Below are 26,679 nucleotides of genomic sequence, written 5' to 3'. Positions count from 1 at the left end.
CTTGAAGATGCAAGATTATTAGCAGTTCTTATTTCACAAGAATAAATTTGGTTGTAAGGCCAATGCATCTCTTTTTTAAAAATGAACACACTGACTGAAAAATGAATCTATCAGAGTGGTATGGTTTTGCCACTCTCTCCCAACAATTTAATTCCTCCTGCATGTGGGTATCCAGCTCTCCCTCTAACAAAATCCTACAAAATATTTCATTAAGGGTCACTGCGAAACCATCAGCCCTATAGGAAGTGACAGAAGGTTAGGCCTCTCAGAATGCCAACCTCATATCCAAAATGAACCCCAACCACAGACAGGACTTTCACTTCTCCCAGGAATATAGTCCAGCGGACTTGACACTTCCTTGTGTGAAAAGCAAGAAAGTCCTTTGGAATTAACAGGTGACTACACAGGAAACATTTGTTTTTGTTTTTGTTTTTGTTTTTGTTTTTGCTTTTAAAGAAAATACTCAATGCAGAACATAATACATTCTGAAAATTTGATAATAACAGAATCACCTCCTGAAGGTATTATAATAAAGTAGACCCAAGATGGTGAATGTTGAGCTTTTGAAATGAAAATTCTCTTTATTCTCCTATGACCTATCTTGTTTTGATAACCTAGTAAAACTAATCTTATAAGCACTCAAGAAGCCAAACTCTTAGCTGTGTTTGTACCGATATTTCAATCAGAGGGATTTGTTCCATTTTTTCTTGTCCATAAGGGATACCTGGTAAAGGTGATCAGCTCCCAAGAGCCATATAACAGGAGAGATCAAACTAGCGGAGTTTAGGGAAGGCAAGCAATACCAAGGGAGTATTAGCCTGATTCTGGTTTGGTTTAATCTGAGTAAAAAAAAAAATCACTTCTGCACACCCAAGAGATCGTCCAACTGTCATGCACTTCTAAGATGCTGGCTGGAGATTTCCTTCTGTCTTTTGATGCCATTTTGTGGCTAATGAGATTATGCTTGCGACAAACAGTTGCCTGTTCCCTGCACTTAATCACATGTGCTAGAAAGTCAAGCACAGAGAGAGAGGACACAGGTGCAACAAAAGAAAAATCCAGAAAAAGGGGGTAAGTAAAGAAGAAGGGATACAGAGAAGTTGTTTGTTTTTTTTTTTAAAGTGGGGAGTGGGAAGTGACAGAAGGAAAAGTGAGAGAACCCATGTGAATGCGGAGGTATTTGTAAAATCAAGTTGTCTGCAATTTTAATCAAAAAGAATGGCAGCAAGAAGCTGGGCCACTTTTATTCCAGGGGACAAGCTGCACAGGCTGGGTTTTTTTCTCCCCATTTTAAACAAATGACCTGTTGTCATGAATCCTATTGTGAAGCAATCCCATTAATGGCAGCATTGCTCACATGGTGATGGTGGGGGTTGGCTCTATTGCTTGAAAGAGACAAAGCTTCCCCATTGTTGTATTTAAGGCAATTTTCAGAGCACTAGCATTCTTGTTTGCTCTATTTTTGAAGGGATTCCATTTGCCAGTCATATCCCACTCATCAACCGTCCATTTCATGTGTTTCACTTCTTCTTCAGGTGAAATACCACCACATTGGTGAGCACCAAAACGGTCAGAGTGCAAATAACTGTGATGGGTACTTCACCAAAGTGAGTAAGAAGGGAAGCCTCCACCTGGTCCCTATTATTGCTAAGAAGTCACCCTGGTATCGCCTTGTATATAACCAAGATGTTTCACAGTGCCTTCTTAAGTGCTCGGGAAAGCACTTTCATTTGATTTGAGCTAAATTCAGGTGATTTTGCTAAACATTGACACATACGCTTCATGGCTTTTAAGACAAACTCATATTGCTAAAGCTATTTAGCAGCAGTAACTTATGGGAAGAGTTATTGCTGTCACATCAACTGCAGTACAAAACTCAGATTATCAGCCCTTCTTGAATTGTTCAAATTTATGAAAATAAATAAACATGGAACATCAGCCATATTAAGGAGTCAGGGAAACCCCTGAGGAATAGTAACGTCTGTGGAAATGTTTTCAAATGCTGACCTGAGGATCACCCCGTGTTTTGGGTTTGTTTTTAAGTTTAAGTAACTAACATTTCTTTTTATTCCAGAAGAGGAAAGTAACATTTTTTCTCAAAATAAAACCATGGCAGGGTATAAACCTGGAAAGTAGCACACTCATGGAAAACACAACCCACAATCTGAAAATAGTCTACGTAGGTTCATTTTCTGTTAAGTACATCATCCAGAGGCAATTCCACTTCGTTCCAGGGAGGGGTTCTTACCATCAGATATGGACACAATAACCCTGACTCACCACCACTCTCTGCCACTCTCTGTCCAGATGTGACACATAATTTGTAAATGACAATGAGGTCTACTCTGTAAACTGTGGATGTAGGTGTCTCCAGAATATTATCTGGGTAATAATCTCTTTGCGGTGTTCCTCCACACTGAAATGCTACACTCTAGTCTCTCCTACAGGCTCAGTGTCAGAGAAAAGACCCTTAACTTTTTACCCCACCTTCCTTCTAAAAGCCAAACCATTTAGTACCTGGAAACTGTTACCCCCTCCCGCCCCCACACTGTACATAAGCATCACATATGTTCTTTCTACAAATTGGTATACAGGTGCCATTTAATCAGTTCAAATTTGGAAGCTACATCTTCAAGGGTCCGAGAGAGCTCACTCCCCCCATATTTTCCCCCTTTACATGTTTTCTTATAAGACATACAGCTTAATCAATTAACAAACTAAATAGCTTATATACTGGCAATATATTACAGATGGGTTTATGTCAGAGTAATAGATCACATGAAATGGACCATGTGGTACCCCAGTGCATGATGTCTTGGTAGAGCCCTGAGGACACTGACAGTAGCGTCTCTAAGTAGTGCTGTATGAATACAGACACATGCGGATCTGTATCTACATCCATCTGACTAGGCCAAAAGGAGCAGGTAGATGCAAGATAGAGACACACACATGCTGGATGGGGCCACTGCACACCTTGTCATGCCATTTGAAAGGGCAGTTACAGGTTGCTGGTTTTGCAGCCATTAAAATTACACTTTATGGAAAAGGCTTTTCTAATTGTATTTGAGTTGCTTTCTGTAGTAAGCATCATTGGAGGAAGACCAAAGCAAGAGCAACTAGAAGTTAAATATACATTTAGCTTAGCTGCAATACAGAACTCTGGAGAAGAAGCAGGCTGAAAGATTTGTTTCAATTTTAGGCTTGGATTCTCTCCCTTGCCATTTTCTTATAGTTGCGTGTCTGTGTTTGTGTGTGCGCGTGAGTGTCTGCGTGTGTGTGTGTTCCATCGCATCATCTCCTGAAGAACGCTGGGTTTCGCAGGCAGGCGGCTAGTCACCTGCAACAACCCAGGGGTCCTGCTGAGGCTTCCAGGCTGCTGTCAGTGTCAGATGCCAGGGTCTGGTCGGTGGACATGGAGGAGATGTCATTGACAGACGAAGATGGAGGGAGACTCTCACTGCTGTTCACTGCTGCACCTGTGCTAAGAAAATGAAGACCAACATGACTAAATCTGGAACTAGACTCATTGTCACTCAGGATGCAGGCAGGGGCAAATACAAGAGGTGATGTTTAGTCCATCGTTCATTTGACAAGCCTTCATAGCACAACTAATCCAGGGCTCTGTATTTGATGGTGAAAATCAAAATGTAACAACGTAAGTCCCTGGTCACAAGTTATTCACTCGACCTTGGAACCCACCTGTAATGCTCTTAACAGAAAACAAAAACAAACAAACAAAAATACCCCACTGAAAACCCCAGTCACCCCTCCCACGTCCAATATTGTAATATAATTGGCCTGCGTGAAGCCAGTGCATTTGCATTTTTAAAGCTCCCATGATGCTGTGCTGTCAAAGGTTAAAGACCACTGTCCTATGGCAAAGGCAGATGAGGAAAACCTTTTAATAGAATGATCTCAACCTGGATGTTTTTAATGTAGGGCTTTAAAAAAAAACACATGTAAGTGTCCAATCCCAAAAATATGGGCTGAGATGAAACCCAAAACTCAGAATTACTTGGAAGACTACAGCTCTTGAAAAATAAAGGAATATTAAGTAAATTTGTCATAGTCATTAAAGTGATCTCAAATTTAAAATCCATCCAGAAAAGCTAAGTGGGACTTTCAGTGAAAGTTACCATAGACATCATCATCATCATCATCAAAACACCACCATATACATACTACTACTAATAATAACAACAGAAGAAGCAGCAGCAGCAAAAGCACGCTTTTTGATTTTGTGTTTATGTTCCAGCAGGTTTGCTTACCTGGCAAACTACAAAACAAGAACTCTGAATTATTAAGTTAATTTGAAAAACGTATTTTATTTATCTGCTCGGTGGTGATATAAAAATTTTGAAACTCTGAGAAGAAGTGTGCTCATGATAATCACTCAGTAAATACTTGCTGAGCTATATCTTTGAGAACTACAAAGGAAACATGAGCAAGAGGCACTGCAAAATATAACGAAACCATTGGAAACAGTTTACTCTTTTTTCTTTATATATTCTTTTTGTGAGAGAAAGAGAGCACATGAGCAGGACAAATGGAGAAAGAAAAAAAGGGAGAGAGAGAGAGAGAGGGAGAGAGAGGGAGAATACCAAGCAGGCTCCATGCTAAGCAATAGATGCAGGGCTTGATCCCTCAACTCTGGGATCATGATCTGAGCCTAAATCAAAAGTCAGACGCTCAACTGCCTGAGCCACCCAGGAGCCCCATGTATTCTTTATACTTAAGCAATATAGGTGGTAAAAACGCATGCTTTGTGAAATTGTTTGTTATTAAAAATATCTATAGTTTAAATCATCTAATAAAATTAAAGATGAAGAATTCTCATTAAAAATGTTATCAGAGCAAATTTATCTGAGCAAGGTACATTTGGTGAAAAATAACAAATCCAAAATAAGTTATAATAGTGTTATCACAAAGATCTAATAGATCAGGAAAAAAATCAATGAAGAACATATATGACTCAACACCAAAAAAAAAAAAAAACAAAAAAAACCATCTGATTAAAAAATGGGCAGAGAACCTGAATAGACATTTTTCCAAAGAAAACATACAGATGACCAACAAACACATGAAAAATGCTCAACATCAGTAATCATTAGGGAAATACAAATCAAAACTGCAAAGACATATCACCTCACACTTTGTGAGAACAACTAGGATAAAAAAGACAAGAAATAACAAGTGTTGATGAGAACGCAGAGAAGAACTAACCCTCACGCACTATTGATGGGAATATGAACTGGTACAGTGGCTTTAGAAAAAAGTATGGATATTCCTCAAAAAAATAAAAAAATAGAAATAACATATAATCCAGTAATGCCACTACTGGATATTTACCCAAAGAAAACAACACTAATTTGAAAAGACACATGCACCTCTATGTTTATTGCAGTATTATTTACAATACCCAAGATATGGAAGCAACCTAAGTGTCCATCAATAAACAAATGGATAAGAAAGATGTGGTATATATGTGTGTGTATATATATATATATATATATATATATATGTATACATACAATGGAATTACACAGCCATTAAAAAGGATGAGATTGTGCCATTTGTGACAACATGGATGGACTTAGAGGGTATTATGTTAAGTGAAATAAGTCAAATTGAGAAAGACAAATACCATATGATTTCACATTATGTGGGATGTAAAAAGCAAAACAAGTGCACAAAGAAACAAAAAGCCAAATAAGACCTATAAACACAGAGAACAAACCGAAGGTTGCCAGAAGGGAGAGCAGTAGAAGGATCAGCAAATGGGTGAAGGGGAGTAGGAGATACAGCCTTCTAGTTGTGGAATGAGTAAGTCACGGGAATAAAAGGCACAGCATTGGGAACAGACTCAATAGTATTGTAATAACATTGTAAGGTGACAGATGGATAACACTGTGGCGAGAAGAGCATGAAGTATAGAGAAGTTGAATCACTATATTGTACACCTGAAACTACTATAACATTGTGTGTCAACTATACTCAAAATTAAAAAATAATTTTTTTTTTTTTTTTTTTTGGGACAGAGAGAGACAGAGCATGAATGGGGGAGGGGCAGAGAGAGAGGGAGACACAGAATTGGAAACAGGCTCCAGGCTCCGAGCCGTCAGCCCAGAGCCTGACGCGGGGCTCGAACTCACGGACCGCGAGATCGTGACCTGAGCCGAAGTCGGACGCTTAACCCACTGCGCCACCCAGGCGCCCCAAAAAATAAATTTTTTAAGTCTGTGAAGTGGTGAGGCTAACACAATGTCTTTGCTCTTGGGGTAAATATTTCTTCTCTATGAAAAAAATGTGATTAAGATGTGACATTTTCTGGGATGCCTGGGTGACCCAATCGGTTAAGTGTCTGACTTCGGCTCAGGTCCCAATCTCACGGTTTGTGAGTTCGAGCCCCACTTCGGGCTCTGTGCTGACAGCTCAGAGCTTGGAGCCTGCTTTGGATTCTCTGTCTCCCTCTCTTTCTGCCTCTCCCCCACTCATGCTCTCTCTCTCAAAAATAAATAAACATTAAAATTTTTTTTTAAAAAGATGTGACATTATGTGGAGAGGACACATACACATAAACTAAGAAAGATTATATGTATCTTATAAGTATTTACATTTTTTATTTGTTGATTATAAACATATTTATACAAATTATGGGGGTTGTGAAACAACATAGAAAACAAAGAACATAACAATAGACACTGATCCTCAAATAAATAATAACTGTTAAACTTTGGGTATATTTCTTTCTAGTGTTTTTGCTATGAAGTTTCTCTAATCGTGATTATTTAATATATATTCTTTTGTATCCAGATATTTTTATATACAAAAAAGCTTATGCATTTTCCATGTTCTTTAAACTCTTAAAAGTATGAATACCTCTTAATCTTGAACGTCTCGAGACTTTTAAGGCTCTTGTTAATATCTACCTATAAATAATTAACTCTCATTATCAGAACAATGTGTAATGTAAAGTTCCCTGGCTTCAATTTATTCCAATTTTACTTAATTGCATCCTTTAGAGGTATGATACAGAGCTACTCCATTTCTTCTCCTGACATATACTAGTAAATTTCATATACTAGCAGACAACTTTTGACTTCCTTACATAACTCAAATGCCCAGCTCTATCCTCCCCACTCCAGTCTGGATTAAATTATGCCAACACCAACACCCTCATGTGTTTTCATAAATGTTGGCCAGTAATAATTTAACATCACTATGACTGACTTCTCAGAATCTTCAATTTTCCACATCCATATTAAAGGGTAGAGATTAAAACTGGACACACACCTCTAATAAAGTCTCAATCGACTGTGGGCTGACAGAGTGAATGGCTTTGTTCATAGTGTCCATTCATCTCCTGCGTGACATATCTCCTATACTACACACATAACTTTCAAATCATGATACTATCATTTAGATTTACTTTTAACTTAAAATATGAAATATTGCTCATATACCTTTTTGTAACAACTTTTTTGAGATGTAATTCACAAATTTAATTTGTACAATTCAATCATTTTTAGGATATTCACAAAGTTGTGCAACTGTCACCACAATCAATTCTGTGATGTTTTCATCACCCCGACAGGAAACCCGCACTCTGTTTCTTACCCACCAGCCATAAACAATGACTAACCCACCTTCTGTCTAGAAAACTGCCTATTCTGGACACATCTTATAAATGGAATCATACAATATGTGAACTTTTGTGACTGGCTCCTTTCACATAGCACAGTGTTTTCAAGGTTCTTAATGCTGTAGCATGTAGCAAAACTTCATTCCTTTTTAATGCTGAAATATATTCCATTGTATGGATATGTCACTTCTGTTTACCTATTGATTATTTGAAGGGCATTTGATAGACATTTAGGTTGTTTCCATTTTGGGCTATTATGAATAATGTTGTATGAACATTCACGTGCAAGTTTTTATTTCTAAACTTGAAGAGTGGAGTTGATGGGTCATAGAATAACTCCATGTTTAACATTTGAGGAACTGAAAAACTTTTTTAAATTGGCTATACCAGTTTACATTCCTACCAGAGGTGTATGAGGGTCCCAATTTCTCCTTATCCTCTCCAGTACTCCTCATTATCTTTTTTATTATAGCCATCTGGTGTATGTTAAATGGTATTTCATTGCATTGTGGTTTGATTTGTATTTGCTTAATGGCTAATGATGTTGGGTATCTTTACATGTGCTTGTTGGCCATTTGTATATCTTTCTTTGGAGAAGTGTCTATTCAGATCCTCTGGCCATTTTTTAATTGTTATTTTCTTTTTTTTTAATGAGTTATAAGAGTTCTTTATGTATTCAGGGTACAAAGTCTTTTACTATATAAGATTTGCAAATGTTTTCCTCCTTTTCTATGGATTATCTTTTAATTTTCTTGATGGTATCTTTTGAAGCACACGTGTTTTTAATTTTGATGAAGTTGAATTTACCTATTTTTCCTTTTGCAACTGTGTTTTTAGGGTCATACCTAAGAAACCATTTCCTAACCCAATATCACGAAGATTTACTCCTATGTTTTCTTATAAGAGCTTTATAATTTTAGTTTTTACACTTAAGTCTGTGATCTATTTTGAATTTATTCTTATATTCTATATGAGGTAAGAGTCCACCTTCAATCTCTTGCATATGGATATCTAGTAGTCCTATCACCATTTATTGAAAAGGTAGTTCTTTGTCCATGGAGTTGTCTTAAAATCCTTGCTACAAATCAATTGACCATAAATGTAAGGGTTTATTTCTGGATTCTCAATGTTATTTAATTGATTTATATGTATATCCTCAAGCAAATACCCCATTATCATGAACACTGCAGTGTGTGATAAATTCTGAAATCAAGAAGTGTGAATCCTCCAACTTTGTTTTTTTTTTTTTCAAGATTGTTTCGGCTATTCTGTATCCCCTGTATTTCCATGTGAATTTTAAGAACAGCCTGTCTATTTCAGCAAAGAAAAAGATAGCTGTGACTGTGATGAGTATATTTAATCTGTAGATCAATTTGGAGAGTATTGTCATCTTAACAATATTAAATCTTCTAATCAGTGAATGAATGGAATGTCTTTCCATTATTTAGGTATTTAATTTCTTTCAACAATGTTCTGCAGTTTTCAGAGTAAAAAATTTGCACTTCTTTTGTTAAATTTGTATTTTATTCTTTTTGATGTTATTGTAAATGGGATTGTTTTCTGTTCATTGTTAGTATATAGAAACACAAATGATTGAGTGAAGAAGAAGTCTTGATGTCAATGGATTGGAGAACAAATGGTTCAAATGATGACATATACATCTCTTGAGTGTTATAATTAACTGAAATACCCAAGTTAATGAGGAAGATTTTTGTTATTGTGCTTTATTTAAGTTATGACAAAATAACTAGTTTGAAAATTTTTAAATAAAGTTTTGGCATAATACAAATCAAAAAGTATTTAAAAGTATCTCTACATAATAGTCCTGGTCTTCTCTTGAGATAGGGTTTTTCTCCTCTCCTGGCTGGAGCTGGTTATATGGACATGTTTTGATTGTCACAGTTAAAGTTGAGTACTGATCAAACAAGGGTGAGATAGGACTTACCTGAGATGAGGCTCCCTTTTTTTTTTAATGTTTATTTTTGAGAGAGAGACAGAGTGTGAGTGGGGGAGGGGCAGAGAGCGAGAGGGAGACACAGAATCCCAAGCAGGCTCCAGGCTCCGAGCTGTCAGCACAGAGCCTGATGTGGGGCTCGAACTCACGAACCGCGAGATCATGACCTGAGCCAAAGTTGGACGCTTACCGACTGAGCCACCCAGGCGCCCCGAGGTTCCGTTTTAAGAACACAATTCGATGTTTACAAATAAACAGAAACCAACAACAATGTGGCAGCTAGAGAGATTACAAAAAACATTGAGGAAATTCCCACAGAAACACACAAACTGAAGTTAGCAGAACTGAAAGGAGTGTTTACTAAACTTTTTATATAAAAGGAATCACACTGCAGATTATGCTTCTAAAATACACAGCACTCCTACTATATCTGTTTTAATAATCAGAATATTGTCAACACACTTGTGGAACATTCTAGGTCTTATGCCACGTGAGCCATCTCACTATCATATATAGTTTTGCTACATGATTACCTAGTTTGTTTCCCTTGCTTCTTTTTACTTCTTCATCATACTTCTTCATTTCTCCTATCTTCCTCAATCTCTAGTGTTCAGCACAGAGTAAGTACTCAGTTTAACAAAGCACCGAGTATCTTTTGTGTCTATTCTTCTAGATAGGTTTTGTGAGAGAAAGCAAATTTCGCCTTTCTATGAAACTGGTAAAACTGCTAAACTATTTTTGACTAAGGGAAATAATTTTGTTGTAGTTGTCTTTCTTCTCACTTTGTTCATCAGCTGGCTATCTTCTATATATTGGAATGGCCTGCCCTTTATTTTATCAATGCTGAATGCAAATTATATAGTTAGCGTTCGATCACTCAAAGTTCAAACTCTTTATCAACTGTATTTCTATGGTTTCCTAGACTACTGTTCCTGATTTTTTATAGCACAAATTCATTAAGAGAGGTCCTCTCTTCTAGCGTTTCCTCTACAAAATTCCCATTACTTCTGTTTATTGTATGAGACTGGGTCTTTTCTGTATAGTGCTATGATGAAACAATCGTGTGTACTGTCTAGCAGTGTGCTACAGCTGGCCTTTAGTGGCTTCTGAGAGCCAAGTATTAGCATTAGCATCTCTTTCCAACTCTGCCTTCATTGATGTCACATAGGTAGCTTGAAATTGGTCACAGTGAGAATAAGTACACCACAGAAATTGGTAAATGCTATTAATCAGTCCTTTTAAAAGAACAGATAGGGGGCGCCTGAGTGGCTCAGTTAGGCATCCGACTTTGGCTCAGTTCATGATCTCACAGTTCGTGAGTTCCAGCCCTGCATCAGGCTCTGTGCTGACAGCTTGGAGGCTGGAGCCTGCTTCGTATTCTGTGTCTCCCTATCTCTTTCTGCCCCTCCCCCACTCGCACTCTGTCTCTCTTTCTCTGCGTCTCTCAAAAATAAATAAACGTTAAAAATTTTTAAAAATATAAAAATAAAAATTAATTTTAATAAAGATAGTTGTTAAACATCAACCAGTTCCCCACTATTACTTGAAAAATCTTTGCTTCTATATGACTTCTATTGCACTATAATAAATACACTCTTGGGGCGCCTGGGTGGCGCAGTCGGTTAGGCGTCCGACTTCAGCCGGGTCACGATCTCGCGGTCCGTGAGTTCGAGCCCCGCGTCAGGCTCTGGGCTGATGGCTCGGAGCCTGGAGCCTGTTTCAGATTCTGTGTCTCCCTCTCTCTCTGCCCCTCCCCCGTTCATGCTCTGTCTCTCTCTGTCCCAAAAATAAATAAAAAAAAAAAAAAAAAAAAAGTTGAAAAAAATAAATACACTCTTGACTGCAGCTACTCTGGCTTTACTGAATGATCCTTTCAGGTCTCTTTTTGTGTAGGTAATAAATTTTGTAACCATAAAACCAAACGCAAATGGAAGAGTCAAGAAATGGACCTTGGCTTCAAATTGTTAATTTACTGCCAAACAGTTTGTGAAAATCTCTTACATGGAACTGAACTGACTTGAATTTGATTATAACATTCACCTGCCCAGGATGTCCTAGCAATGTGAAACATCCCTACCTTCTATATTTTTTTCAGAGAAATCCAATTTTTTAAAAAAGTTTGCTATGAATAAAGCATTGCAAATTTTTGTCAATAAAAATGCTATTAAAAGTAACAAAATAGTAGTAGGGCTGCAAATGAGGAAGAGCAACTCTTTCAATGCTACCTGACCAAAAAAAAAAAAAAAAAAAGTTTTACGGAAAGAAGTTATGCTAATGGAAATTTCTCAAACTATAAGTTATGTAGTCATAAGATATTTATTATTTCAGGGAAAATGTTCTACTTTTTAAATTTTTTTATGTTTATTTATTTACTTTTAATGTTTTTAAATATTTATTTTTGAGAGAGAAAGAGTGCAAACAGGAGAGGGGCAGAGAGAGAGGGAGACGGAATCCAAAGCAGGCTCCAGGCTCTGAGCTGTCAGCATAGAGCCTGACGTAGAGCTCAAACCCACAAACCATGAGATCATGACCTGTGCCTAAGTCCAATGCTTAACCAACTGAGCCACCCAGGCATCACTGCTCTGCTTTTTTTAAGGAAATTATTTTCCATGCACAAAGAAGTAGACACAGAGAACTAGAAGTACTGGAATAAAAAAATAACTGAGATACAGCCTTCTCTTTAAGTATGATCTTGAGCCTCATCTTATTAAGGGCTGAGGTTTCTAAATTTTTTTAACTTTATTTATTTATTTTGAGAGAGACGGTAAGTGGGGGAAGGGCAGAGAGAGAGAGAGAGAGAGGGAGACTCTCAAGCAGGCTCCACACTGCTAGCATAAAGCTCAATGTGGGGCTCGAACCCACAAAACTGTGAGATCATGACCTGAGCCGAAACAAAGACTCAGATGCTTAACTAACTGAACCACCCAGGAACCATGAGGTTTTTAAATAAAAAATAACAATTGGACTAGATCAGTGACTATAATTTGGAATGACACATTGCCATAGTATGTGGAATATGGTGAGTGGGTGGGGGTAAGTGGGGGAGAGTTGTATATTTAAATCACCTGGGGAGTTTTATCTACCATTTAGAGATTCTGAAAAATCTCTACCCATCCTAATGCTAAATATGTTTATTTTGGTGAGTCACTGTTACTTATAGGAGGCTTACTTCTTGGGTGGAATGGGAATGGTAAACAAAGAACTTTTGGAATGGACAGCCTCCTATATTTGTTCCAACTCTAACATTTTATAAAAATGCTCTAGAAGAAAATTAATTTCTATTCATGAACTGCTATTCCCTTAGCAGTCTTTATAAATCAATTCAGAAAGTAAGCAGCCATGCTATTCTTGAAAATAAATCACTGTGCAAGTGAAATCAGATAGCAGAAGGGAGTACAATTATTTATTTAGAAATGTATCTGAAGTTTAGATTTATTTCTTATTGATATACAACAATTCCATCGATAAATTTCAAACCTGTATATTATTCTGCAAACGCACATTTAACTTCCTATTTACATTTTTAAAGTATCACTAAAACATGCATTTGGGCAGGAGAACAATTTTCACTCAGGTTTTCTTAGTTTCACTAAAAAACTGCATTAACTTATTCTCTTGCTTCCAGGTTCCTGGTGTGGCCATGACTTAATATTATGGGAGTTGTACTGTTACTTCATCCTGGCTATTTACAAAATAAATATGATATGCAAACATTAATGAGAAATGGCGAATACAATGAAGAAAGCAAAAAAGCTGACTTTTCAAGTTTTTTTAGTAATTGCTTTTTCTTTCAGCAGTCTACTGCATAAGTGCATATCACGTGCACACAACACACACATGCAGTGGTTTGCCCATAAAAATTTAACAATTGGCTCTCCAAGGGGGGAAAAATGTCCTGGATTTGTAGAGTGGGCCAATCTCCACATCTTAAATCCTGCATGGTAGATTCCAAGTGACTAACACAAGGTCAATAAACTCACAATTGGGAGAGATGTACACAAGTAGCTCTCATGAGCTAGTAGTCAGCCGCAGCATGAGGCTGTCCTATTCAACATGATGCATACAAACATATCCTATGTAATTATGCCATGTAATATATAGTATACATATGACTTCTCAAAATTAAGCCATGAATATTGTCCTTCAGAATCATGTAGTGGAAGATTGAATCCACGTCATTTTAACTATAAACTGGTTAATCCAGTCAACTATCAAATAAGGCATGTGTACAAGGTAGATAATTCACGATTGTTATAGATAGTTAGAATGATTTAAAAAAAAATGGCTCGCCTTCTCACATGTAGGCAGAGCCTAAGTGGCATATTATAAGTGGCATGTTAATCATTAACACACTAAACAGGCCCACAAAAAATTTAGAAATATACATTTCCCAGAACGAATAAATAACCAAATAACCACCTGAAAGAAAACCCTTATCTGAAGCATGGGCAAACTCCAAACCAATATCACCAATTCATATACTTGATACTTGGTCCATGTATCTTTATGGCAATTAATAGGTTGAACAAATATTTCCTGGCATAAGTCATACTAACTTGCATACTGTATCAAAGCTATGATCCTATCTTGAATTCCACCTTTGGCAAGAAACAATGATAAGGGAGAACCTCAGCAACAATTTTCAAATTAATGAATGTTTATCAAGCTACTATTGCATGCAAGGCACAACACTTAGGCACTGCACGGTACACAAGGATGGATACATACAGTCTTTCATCTCAAATGATTTTACAACCAATAAGTTATAAAACAATATTTAAAATACAGGGACTGGGGCGCCTAGGTGGTTCAGCTGGTTAAGTGTCTAACTCTTGATTTCAGATCAGGTCATGATCTCGTGGTTCATGAGATCAGACTCTGCTGACAGCGTGGAGCCTACTTGGGATTCTCTCTTCTTCTCTCTCTGCCCCTGCCCCATGCACACATTTTTTCTCTCAAAATCAATCAATAAATAAAAGCTTAAAAAAATAAAATAAATTATAGGGACTACTAGGACCCATAAGAAGGAAAGATCTTACTCTTTGATAAAATATGAAGTCTTTTAGGACACATATAAACACTATTTCGGGAGAAGGTAGTATTTGATAAGGCAACACTTTACAATGGGCAGCATTCCAAAAGGCAAGGATCCAGTCAAGTAAAATAGTGAACATAGGAGTCTACAATAGGTAGAGTGTGAAAGGTGGAAAAACCTGGCGTATATTATAGAGAGCCATCAATATCAGGAAAAGGTTACTAGACTCAAATTGTAGATGATGCAAAGCCATTGGAGAGCACTCATCCATGGAACCCCCAAACCTATAGTCTTGAAAGATCAATTTAAGTAGAGACTAAAGTCAGGAAGATTACTTCAGGACAACTTCAATCATCGTGGTATTAATGGAAAGGGTTGGTAGTAATTAGATGTAAGACATCCAGCAAGCAGAATTTTTAAGATGTAGAAAGTGACGGTCAGTGATAATGCAAGTGTGGAATAAAAAGTCAATCAGGGATTTCAGAGTGGGAGGCTGAGAAAATAGATCTGCCATAATAGAAATGGGGAAATTCAGAGAAAAATTTACTACTGGAGTGGGTGAATCTAAATAGAGTGATGTGTTTGATTTTAAAACAAATTGAATCTAGGGGAGCCTGGGTGGCTCAATCTGTTAAGCATCTGACTTCAGCTCAGGTCATGATCTCAGGGTTCATGAGCTCAAGCCTTACACTGGGCTCTGTGCTGACAGCTTGGAGCCTGGAGCCTGCTTCAGATTCTGTGAATCCCTTTTTCTCTGCCCCTCCCCCACTTGCACTCTGTCTCTCTCTCTCTGAAAAATAAACACACATTTAAAAAAATTAAACAAATCGAATCTGAATTGGCAGCAATTTCATACACCTTGGCCCTATATTCTAATTCTCTAAGACTAGGTTATATTTATCATTAAATAATTTTAGTGGAATGCATTTATTTTCCAGCCCCTCCAGAAATAACAAACTGCTGTATAAACTAGCCTTTGGTTTTATTCACCTTAAATGTATTTCTTTCAAACTTAAGAGAGTTTACTTGATGAAGACTTTGGTCTGCCTATTCATAGCATGCAGTTATATATGTAACTTTAGGTACTATTCAGGAATATTACCCAACACTTGGGATTAGGGCAAAAAAATGACTATGCAACCTTTTAATATCACACTTGAGTATTTTCTGACAAGCCCACCTAAGGATAATCTGATTTTTTATGGAACATAACTTTATTTGACTTAATGTTCTCAATTGGTTATGATCCTTTATACACTGTAAACTTGTATGAAACTAATCAAATAAAATTATCAGGGTTTTTTTCTGCCTCGTAGAAAAGATAAGCACAAAGATAAGCTTGGTTGCCCTAGGACATTTATAAGTTTTGGGTTAATTTAGTGATCTTATTTCAATATTCTTTTTTTCCCACAGACTACATAAATCTTAATTTCTCATACTTTCATTGAACTATCTTTGCCATTCTGCCATTTCCCTCATTAATGAGTTGAAAGAATCTTCTACATGTACTCACTTTCTTTTTGCATATGAATGATGGTTTTAATGATGAAAGAATTATGCCTTGATTTTATACAAACTCCATTTCTTTACCAAATGTTTAAACCCTTCTTCATATGGCAGACCACTCATCCCATCCCTTTAATGATTAATTAATCTCATATGTATCATCCTCAGTCCTTTTTTTGCCTTCCCTGAACTATACAGTTTGCATAAAATGGGTCATGGGAATAAGATTTTTGTGGAAGTGTTGTAAAAGTATTGAAAAGAGAATTGTGGATTTTATGTCATCCCAGATTAAATGTTGCAGAGATCTGGTTGGGGTTGAGGGGAATATAGAGCATGAAATAAGCTGAAGATGGGGTGCCCTGAAGTGGGTGGCATGACCCCAAGCTCTTTGAAAAAAGGAATGGAGATGAATAAATTGTAACTTGAATTAAAGATGAATAGAAGAGACCCTGCAAAAAATTTAGTCCAGTCTGAGCCTGAGGTCCTAGGTCACCTTCACTGGATGCTGGTATTTTGACCTCTTAATGATCACAGAAAAACATGTTCTGACCATTAGGGGAATCCTTAAAACAAGGAGTCTTTCTGCCTTAGAAGGTAGCATCTTGAGGCTGTTGGATTCAGTGTTTGGGTTCCTTAATCAGAATCAGAATCAGAATCAGACAGAACATACAAGTAGGTTAGGCACCACTTCTGCAGACCTGCATCAGTCTAAATGCTAGGATGAATGAGCAGGGTGGACGGACAACCCAATGATTTTTTTCACCCTCTTTGAGGAAAGGAAAGACTTGGGGATAAAACTGGACATTACTCAAATGAGAAAACATGTCCTAACTAAATTGTATCTGTTTGGATATCATAGTGATTTGGGTGCAAACCAATTATTCAAAGATTAGTATGAGTATGAAGAATTTATTATTTATCCTACATCCTTTTTCCTGAAACAATTTAAGGTCCATAGGGGAAAAAATGTTTATCAAAGGTAGGGCATCAAATCCATTTTTCTCTAAACTAATCATTTGGAAACTACATTCTTGCCAGAATGAATTGAGTTTAGTTTAAAGTTAGAGATAAGCCATCACATTTTCTAAAACTCCTTTTTTTTAGAGCAAGAGAGAGAAAGAGAAGGAGAGTGCACCAGTGTGCACGCGAGAGCAAGGGAGGGGTAGAGAGAATGGAAGACAGAGAATCCCAAGCAGGCTCCTCTCTGTCATGCAGAGCCCTACACAGGGCTCAATTTCACAAACCTGAGATCATGACCTGAGCCAAAATCAAGAGTCAGATGCTTAACGCATTGAGCCATCCAGGCACCCCTCTAAAACTCTTTATACACACACACACACACACACACACACACACATATGTATATATATATACATATACATATATATATGTATATATATATACATATGTGTGTGTGTGTGTGTGTGTGTGTATATATATATATATATATATAAAGAGTTTTAGAGGGGTGCATGGGTGGCTCAGTGCATTATACACACACACACACACACACACACACACACACACACATACTTTCCTTATATTCAGAACATAGGTCTTAGGAAGAATATAGTAGCACCGAGTGTAAGTAAATTATCTCAAGTAATCCTAAAGCACATTACTAGGATCAGAAAAATATGCACAGTATATGTACAAACGTGTATTTGTTTCTGTCGATGGCAAACTGAAAGATTTTCCATGCTGACTTTAATCAGAACGCATCTTGGCAGATGTTTCAACTACTGTCACGCCAAACTTGGGAAGAGTTCAAACACAAGTGACTGAGGAAAGAGGTTTTGACTGGAGGGATTCCTGACCTCTACATTGACATGGTGGTCAGGGTGCATGATGGCTCTGTCTTTTGATGAGAAGCAGTTACCCTTTAACCAGCCCTTGTCAACATTTCTTCAAGATTCACTATTATCTTTTGTCCTAGTCATAATCAATAATCATGATCAAAATGAATGCCACACTGAATATCAAAAAGAATAGAACGAAAATCACTAGAGAGAAATAATCATATGACATTAGTGTTTTTGCTCTATTAGCAATGTTATTGCCTGCAATCCCTCTTCAAGGTCAAGAAAAATACACAAGTACTGGTTTATTAGTTATTCACTGAGAGTGAGTACCTGAAGGAGAAGGTTGTCCTTTTACAACACCATTTTTAGTCTTTTCTTCTGAATTCATTACCTCCTTGTAGATAAGTTCTGTAAGAAACAGTTGTCAGGATCATAAAAAAATTATCTTTAATATGCAGAGAAAACTTATTAATGAAAAATAATAACATTCTGATGGGGTTGAGTAAATTAAAAATCAATCGGGATTCCTTTACTCCTCTATTTCTACTTTGTCTTGCAAAAGCACAAAGCCTGGAAAAAGTAAGTGCTCAGTAAAGTATTTGACCAAATAAATGTATGAAGAATATACATTCTACTTGGTTCTGAATTTTTGGGGGGATTTCTGATGCCATCTAACTTTATCTCCTAAGAACTTTAATGGCCCAGTTTTGAGCATACAGTTTTCTTCTATATTCACTTCCTAAGAGATGCACATACTCTCCTGACTTTATTACTTTCCAACAATTTCCCAACTGCTTCTTCATTTTTTTTTTTCATACTGAAATCTTGGAGTTGTAAAATTAAACTTGCCTCAAACCCAACATGATAACAATTATTACATTTATTTCCAAACAGGCATCCATTCATGGCTCTTTCTTTGCTAGAGTTAAATTATGTAACTTCATTTCTTTTAATTTTCCCCTGTTTGCTAAAAATCATTCAGTGTTATTCATTCTTGCTTTGCAATGAGTTCCAGTTTATATAATCATTATCCTTCACCATAATTTCTTTCTCTGGTTTCTAATTTAATCCATGTTCATTTTTAAGTGATATTTATCTCTTAATACTTACCTATTCACAAACCCCTAAGAGTGCCTTCTTGTCCTTATTTAGAGCATATCAAGTCTTTTCTGTCCATCATTTAGTTTACTTGTTTACTTGGTCTACTGTTTGCACATGCTCGTTTTTCCATATTATCCAACAGGACCCCTTGGCCAGAGAAATCTCTTTGCTATCTTTATAACACTTTTTGCTCATCCCTATCCTTTGTTTTCTCCATGTGTCCCCATACTGGTATTTTCCTCTGTTTTATTCTTTTTTTCTCAATTTATAATGATTAATTCCTTCAAGTCAGCTCAAATATTTTTTCTCTTCAGATCTTCCTTTTATGTTCCTCCCCATTTTGACTGAATGGTTTGTTATGATCTGTATTTGCTTATCTCTACTCTGTAGTTCTTTTATTCTACTGTGTAGTTATTTATCTTAGTTTAATAATTCTTCATAGTTTCTGCTTTGTTTCACCCTGAGTATAATCTTGACTATTCATTATGTGTTTGGAAGAGTTTTGGTGGAAAAAAAGTGAACTAATGTATTTATTCATTATTTTCTTACTTTGAAGGATAAATAAGCCATTCAGATACATAGATTTCCTATTTAGATTTTCAAGTCCTAAAAATTAACCAAATGAATTCATACATTAAATATCTTTTATTTTCTAATGTCTAAAGTAATCTTAGGCTTAATTTAATCCATTTTATATGATAATTTTATACACAAACATGGGATGTATAATTCTGAAATTTTGAATTGAAGCATGCCCTCCAGCATAACAAATACTTTGACAATCAGTACTCTTTTAAAAAGTACCAGTAATTAATTCCTTTCATTCTTGAGTAAATGCAATATTGTTATTAGTATGAAAAGACTGATGACGTTTCGAGAACTTTGAAAATTGTCTGAGGATAGCAATTATAAAATCATCTGTTACCAAATTGCTTTAAAGAGAGATGCCTTGAAGATATTTTCTGAGTTTCAATAAAGCAAAATGTATATTTAAGTGGTAGAGTCACCTTTCCATTCTTCAATGGTGTGTTCTCTTTCGTCCAACTGTTTGTCATATATCTGAGGTGGAGGCTGCAGAATAAAAACAAACAATAAACTTTGTGTAATAACCCAAATATAACTAAATTTTACAGTGCATGGAGTAACTTGCTGTTCATTGATTTTGGTGGCGAGGAGACTCGCATATTAATTTTGGGGTAATTGCAGTGGTGCAGAAGTTAAAATTTCTAGACTTATGAAGGACTCATTTATATGCCAATAGTTGCTGCTGACCAAGTAAAGCAGCAGAATCCAAATCCTAAGAGCTCACTTCCCAAAACCTTCTGATTCAGAAACCAAATCTAAGAAACTAATAAAGCCAATCTTTAAAAAGCAAGTAAGACATTAGATTATAAAGACCCAGAAGCTATTTCCTCCATTCACTTGCTTTATAACAGAACCCTACCCAAACTATCCCCCACTGATAAGATTTTGTTCCATTCTCAGATCCTCCTGAAGAAGTTTTTAATATCCCTCAATAGGCCATAGTAATAGTCCCTAGTATAAAGCCATATTTAGATCTAATCAAACTTTTAAATTTTTTGTGAAGCATCATAAAATACCTTTACATATAGTTATATTCCCAATATTTAAATGATATTTTCTCCCCGTAGGCAGAAGACTCTGCCAGTTTTTTATAGAGGTGGGCCACTGTAAACCTCTGAGAGGCCCTTTGGTTAGCCCTCTCTGGGGGATATCATATGAGAGGACCTTCAGTCTGACTTATGCCATCAGCATTTCTCTTGCTATGAAGAGTTCAGAGATGGAAAAGGAGAGATTTTCATAAATCTAGGTGCCTTCCAGGAAGGAGGGTCTCAGATTCCTTGATCTCTTCTTCCTGAAGAGGAATAAGATCTCCAGATAGGGGAGATATATCATGATGCCCTATGGTAGCTCTACCTCAGGCCAAGAGATGGAAAGAAAAAAAATATTTCTTGGAAAAAAATATCACCATGAGATACATGGAGAAGGGGCTAAGAAGTTCCATCGGCTGGCGATGGATTGAATGAAATAAGAACTACCAATTTCTGGTGCCATGAGACAGGGGACCATAGAATTCATGTTGCCTAACACTCCAACAGCAATATTTATTGTAAGCAACTCAAAGAGTTACTCGATAAAGTGACTCAGGCCTATGGACATGCATCCCTCAAAAATGGCTGTCATACGAAGGCTTTGGACAAGACTTTCAAAGACAGCTCTTGGCTTCTGTTGGAGGTTGTTGGCCAGTCTTACTACTATAGTAGTCCTTCTTTACTGCATTCAGCCTGAATCATGACAGATATGAATTTTCATTCTAGTCCTGATATGCTGGGGTAGCCTCACATACTACAGAAGTAACTATATGAAAAGAAAAGAATTTGCCCCATTGTGGTCAGGCAACTTAACAGAATACTGAATTATTGAGAAGTAACTACTGATGAGGCTAGACATTCCTTTAACTCCTATAATTGTTACTGGAGCAAAAAGCTTTAAACCAGCTACTGTGATTCAAACATGGCTGGCTGAGTAGTCTTTATTGAAAGAATTAAGCAAAATGAGACCCCACCCTATCCCATGATGCTAAAGGGAACATAAAAATACAATTATATAAAGGTAAGGGGACAGGGTGATTAGGCACTGTCCTCAGGACTTGACTAAGTCATCATCTTCTACCCCAAATTACAAAGGATTCCCAAATTATAGGAATATTATGATGTAATGAGTAAACAGTTTTTTGTTTTGTTTTGTAATGTAATGTAAAGACATTTTTCCAAGTGGCAGGTTTCCTGCTTTGCCTCTTCCTATAATGCTGAGGGGACATCCTCTGCCAAACACAGCATACACAAGCTTTCAGAGGTCCCCAGAGCTCTATGCCTTGTTGGCACTTCTTTCTCCTTCTAACAATAGACTCAGCTCAGGATCTTGTGTGGCTGGCTTCTCCATGAAGTGGATTTTTCCATTCAAATTTCAAAACTGAACATGGTTCAAGAGTACAGTTCCTGCCAAAGTGCATAAATGCCATTTTCTCTCTGTAACAAAACTATTTTGAGAGAGGCTTTCCTTGGAACTTCATCATACAGCTGTTGGTAGTGTATATAAAGCATGAAGTACGTAGACTCTAACCACAAGCAAACTACAAACAGAGAAAAAGTACTGAGTCCAAGGTTTTTCCTTTCAACAAACCAAAACGGCTGCAAAACATATTTGCATTATAGCTATGATTGAAACAGCTACATGTTCAGAGTTGTGGGTTTTTTTGTTTGTTTTAAGAGGAAATGTAATCACCTGCAATGGAAGGGTACAGTCACATAAAGATGTCTTCTACATAAAAATATAAAAGAGGAATTGACCAATAATCTAAAGAGAGTAATGTCATATTCAAACATATATATATATGTTATATATATATATATATATATATATATATATATATATACACACACACACACACATATATGTGCTTACACAGCAATCATTAGATGCAATTGTCCACAACACCCTCTGCCTCCACCCTCTAAAGAGAAGCTAGTGTTTTATTGCTCAGTTATCTCCCACCCTTATTAAACAGAAAGGATTCTCTTTTTCCAGGTAGCAATCTAAATGAAAAAGAAATGAGGAGTGAGGATAAAGAGAAGGGCCCCAGAGAATATTTCCAAAAAAATTTACTAGATTGGAACAATTTGAAATGTGAGAAAATCAAGGATAAGATGAAATTCAGGATAATATATGGAAAGTTAGTAGGGCTTGTGACTTGAATGCTTTTGAATGTTCCTCAAGAGACTGAAATTCTCTTTCTGTTATTTTTGAAGATTTTGGACTCTACTTCCTTGCTTGAAATTCTTATAGATATCGAACCATGAATTCAAATGGATTACATAAAAAATAACAATATGGATTAGATGTTTCATATTAATGTTATTATATATACATGTACAAATTGTTTTAATTAAATGAGATAACACATAGACAAATACATAATCACTGAGTTAGTGAATATTAGAATCAATGTATTTGTTTATTAAACTCATTAATTCAGTAAAGGTCTTGGGCACGTAATATGCACCAGACTATATTAAAAATTGAAACTTCAAAACTAGATAATATGGCTTCTGACCTCAAGGAGCTCACAACTCAGTGGACTGATATAAACCAGAAAATTAATACACAACATGATAAAAAAAAATATGTATGTGGTATAGGGGAATAGAGTGAAGAAATCTTAACAAACCCTAGGAAAACATTTTGCTTCTTGGAGTAGATGACATCTGTACTAGTTCCATGAGGAAAGGTGGTGGAGGATGCTGTCAAAAAAAAAAGGAGAAGGACAAGATGACTCCAGGCACAGAACCTAGAAAACAGCATAGTCGTGTTGGTGGTGGATGCATGTTTGTTTGTTTGGGTGCACACACATGCAAAGAGAATCGGAAACAATTCTTTGAAAGTAACACATGACATACTTAAGAAGTGACAAGCAATAAGAGCTGTGCCTAGAGGAGATGGGTCAGGCAAAGGCTAGATCAAGGATGGTCCTGGGTACCGTGATATGGAGCAAAGACTTCTTGAATTTAAGAGAATGGCATGGACAAATCCATGGCTGGATTGAAGAAAGACACAACTGAAAACAGAAATATTTAGGGAGCTAATGCATGATCTAGAAAATAAATTAAAAAGGCCTGACTAGAATATGGAAGGTCAAGATGGATAGAAAATATAGATTCAAGAATTAATAAATGTTAATTGGTAGATATTAATATTTATTTAATATTGATTAAGAAATTAAATTGGTAGAATTTTGTTTTTGATTAAATGTGTATAATGAGAAAGAATGATTCCCAGATTACTAAGCTAAATAGCTGGACAATTATGGTATTTATGGGACTGTCTAAAAGGACAGAGAATGAAAAAAGGGAAATGAGATTGGTAGAGAGGTAAGCCAAGTGTTATGTGGATAGAGAGGTCTATTTGATAATTAAATAGATGATCTGGTGATCATAGGACTGCTGTTGGCTAGAGATGTATAGATTCAAAACTATTAGCAACAGATGTTTGTTGAAATCATGACAGTGCATGAGGTCACCCATAGAGTGAATGCAGGTAGGAAGAGTAAAAGGCCAAAATGGACCCCTGCCAGACACCAAGGTTTAAAAGTTGACCCGTGGAAGAGAAGTGCACTAAGAAGGAGAAGGAGGAGGAAGAGAAGACGAGGGGAAAGAAGAGAAGAAGGAAAGAAGGAACACTTAAAGAAATACATGGATAATAAAAATATTGTAATGTTATAGAAGTCAAGTGTTCAGAGAGTTTCAAAAAGAGGGAGTAATTCTCTATTTCTTATGAATGAAACAAATGAAGAATTTAGCTTTCAAGGAATCAGAAGGGCATGATAAAAAGCATAACTTTGAACCCCATAAAGGTTTCCAATCCTCAAAACTGTCACCACACTCAGAAAGATTCAGATAGATCGTTGATGAAGTATTTTAATGCCAGATAGCACCTAAAGAAGTAGAAAGATATAGAAGAAATATCCTCAATACCAATATGGATATTGTATACAAATAAAAAAAAAAGGAGCTGCAGAACAGATTGTGACACTAAAAAAAGAAAAAAGAAAAGAAAAGAAGAGTTCTAATGCTCTTTCCCAAATATCTTTAAGAGTTTGATAAGTGAAAAACACTGTTCTCTAATTAAGAGAAGTCATTTTTTTCTGAGAAGATACTATGTGCTAAGCTCTTTATATATGCACTTTTAAACAATCTTTAGATAAAGAAACTAAGATTCAAAAAAATTCTTCTTAAGTTATCTTAAGTCACATAACTAATTAATGGTAGATCTTTGATTGAAACCAAACTTAAAGAATAATTCAGAGCAAATGGTAATAGACATTAATTTAAAATAAGAGATAATGAAACAATATTTAAAGTAAACATCTTTAGGGGTGCCTGGGTGGCTTGGTCGGTTAAACGTCTGACTTCAGCTCAGGTCATGATCTCACGGTCCGTGAGTTCGAGCCCCGCGTCGGGCTCTGTGCTGACAGCTCAGAGCCTGGAGCCTGTTTCAGATTCTGTGTCTCCCTCTCTCTCTGCCCCTCCCCGTTCATGCTCTGTCTCTCTCTGTCTCAAAAATAAATAAACGTTAAAAAAAATTTAAAAAATAAATAAATAAAGTAAACATCTTTATAAAATAAGAAATAGAAACACAAGCCAATGGGGAGATTGTATGTCTCAATTTGTTCAAAACCATCTCAGTTTTTGCTTGTTGTCCTTATAGCTACTAACAGTCCTCAGGCCCTTTACTCTCACAAGCGTTTAGATGATAATTATATGAGCACGCTGCATAGCAGTGTTATGACATGGTATTTTGCAGATCGCAGGTATCCAGTAATTACAGGATGAGAAAAAAACAACCGAACTGCAACTTTTTCTACTACTGGAGTCTCAACAATTGCAGATGTCTACTCTTTCCTGCTCTGAGACATCATGTCGGCATTTCCTTCCATTTTCTCCATTTTTAAAAATGTTAAACTTAACTATAAAGTATGGCTTTTACCAGAAATCGCTAAAGGAATGCAATGCTACATAATAAAATTGGGATTGAGCAATATGGATTCTGTTGGCATTCTTTTGAGTTCTTGTTGCTGGAAATGATTTCTTGCTGAAGGGATCTCTTTAATCAGTATCTGTTCAAATCCCTAATTGATTCCCCCAAGGTACAACTTGCTGTTTTGTGACTTCATTTTATGTCACATATTTAAGTAATATTACATTTATTAAACTGTATGAATTTATTCTTTCCTTAGTCTTCAAAATAACCCCATTTCAACAGCATCACAGAATGTTAGCGATGGAAGAGAGTTTAGAGGTTATCTAGTGCCACCCTTATGCAATTTGCAAATGAGAATATAAAAACTGCACAGGTGATTTGTCCATGGTCTTCGAGTTAATTAGTGGCAGAGTTAGGAAGAAAATGCAAGATCTCTTACGGGGAAAGATGGAATGGAGGAATTCTAATGGGTTGCAGAAATGTTAAGTTGAATAATTCAACACTTACAAAAGATTTTCATTAGTGACAAATTTGAGCCTGTCACTCTGATTTCTGTTCCAATTTTCTGTCAGCCTACACACATAGCGAGATCTGGCAAATATCACCCAAATGGTCAACACTTACATCCTGAATGCTTTTTGTCAAAATATCTTGGACAACATCAAGACCTCTATACATGTGAATCTCAAAAGAGATGAGAACCAGATTATGAGAAATCTAAGTCACGCAAAGTTGTTTTTCCTGTCCATTTTTGAGCCCTGATTTAACATTGTTTCTGTATCCTTCATGTTCTGAGCCATACGACAATCATCAACTTGGTGTTTGTTTTCTGCTTTTGTCCTAATTAAGCATACAATACAGTTTTGTTCCACTTTTTCTCTATGTGTTCTGCCATCTTATTGAAAACGCTTCATTTGAAAGCTTTAAATAGCATTTACTTTCAGTGTGTGCATTCTCTATTAATTTGGCAGCTGGATAAAAGAAAATGATATTATGTCCTATTGAAATGTGCTCTGTTTCTTCACATTGACTTTTGCAGCTTGAGGAATGTGAAAAGATGCATGATTCATTGTAAGGTTTC

At 36.3% G+C, this 26,679-nt stretch overlaps 1 protein-coding gene across 17 annotated transcripts in view; it reads right to left on the bottom strand.

The window, feature by feature from the left end:
* The window catches only part of MAPK10 (mitogen-activated protein kinase 10), a 580,375-nt gene that overhangs the window by 29,676 nt on the left and 524,020 nt on the right, over window positions 1-26,679 (bottom strand). For 16 of the 17 annotated variants that reach the window (XR_006201836.1, XR_006201835.1, XR_006201837.1 and 13 more), the window contains 3 exons: window positions 20,048-20,111; window positions 18,270-18,347; window positions 3,338-3,476 (listed from right to left, as the gene is read on the bottom strand). Coding sequence is in view for 3 of the 17 variants with exons in the window: in XM_042935997.1 (XP_042791931.1) it covers window positions 3,338-3,476; window positions 18,270-18,347; window positions 20,048-20,111 (281 nt within the window). In the remaining 14 variants the exon portion in view is untranslated. Of the gene's footprint in view, window positions 1-3,337; window positions 3,482-18,269; window positions 18,348-20,047; window positions 20,112-26,679 lie in introns of those variants that run through there. The other variant, XM_042935999.1, reaches the window with a different exon arrangement.

Source organism: Panthera leo, chromosome B1 (assembly GCF_018350215.1).
Source record: "Panthera leo isolate Ple1 chromosome B1, P.leo_Ple1_pat1.1, whole genome shotgun sequence".
Taxonomy (NCBI): Eukaryota; Metazoa; Chordata; class Mammalia; order Carnivora; family Felidae; genus Panthera; species Panthera leo.
Note: the sequence above shows the minus strand (reverse complement) of the source record. Positions and strands in the feature narration are given on the sequence as shown.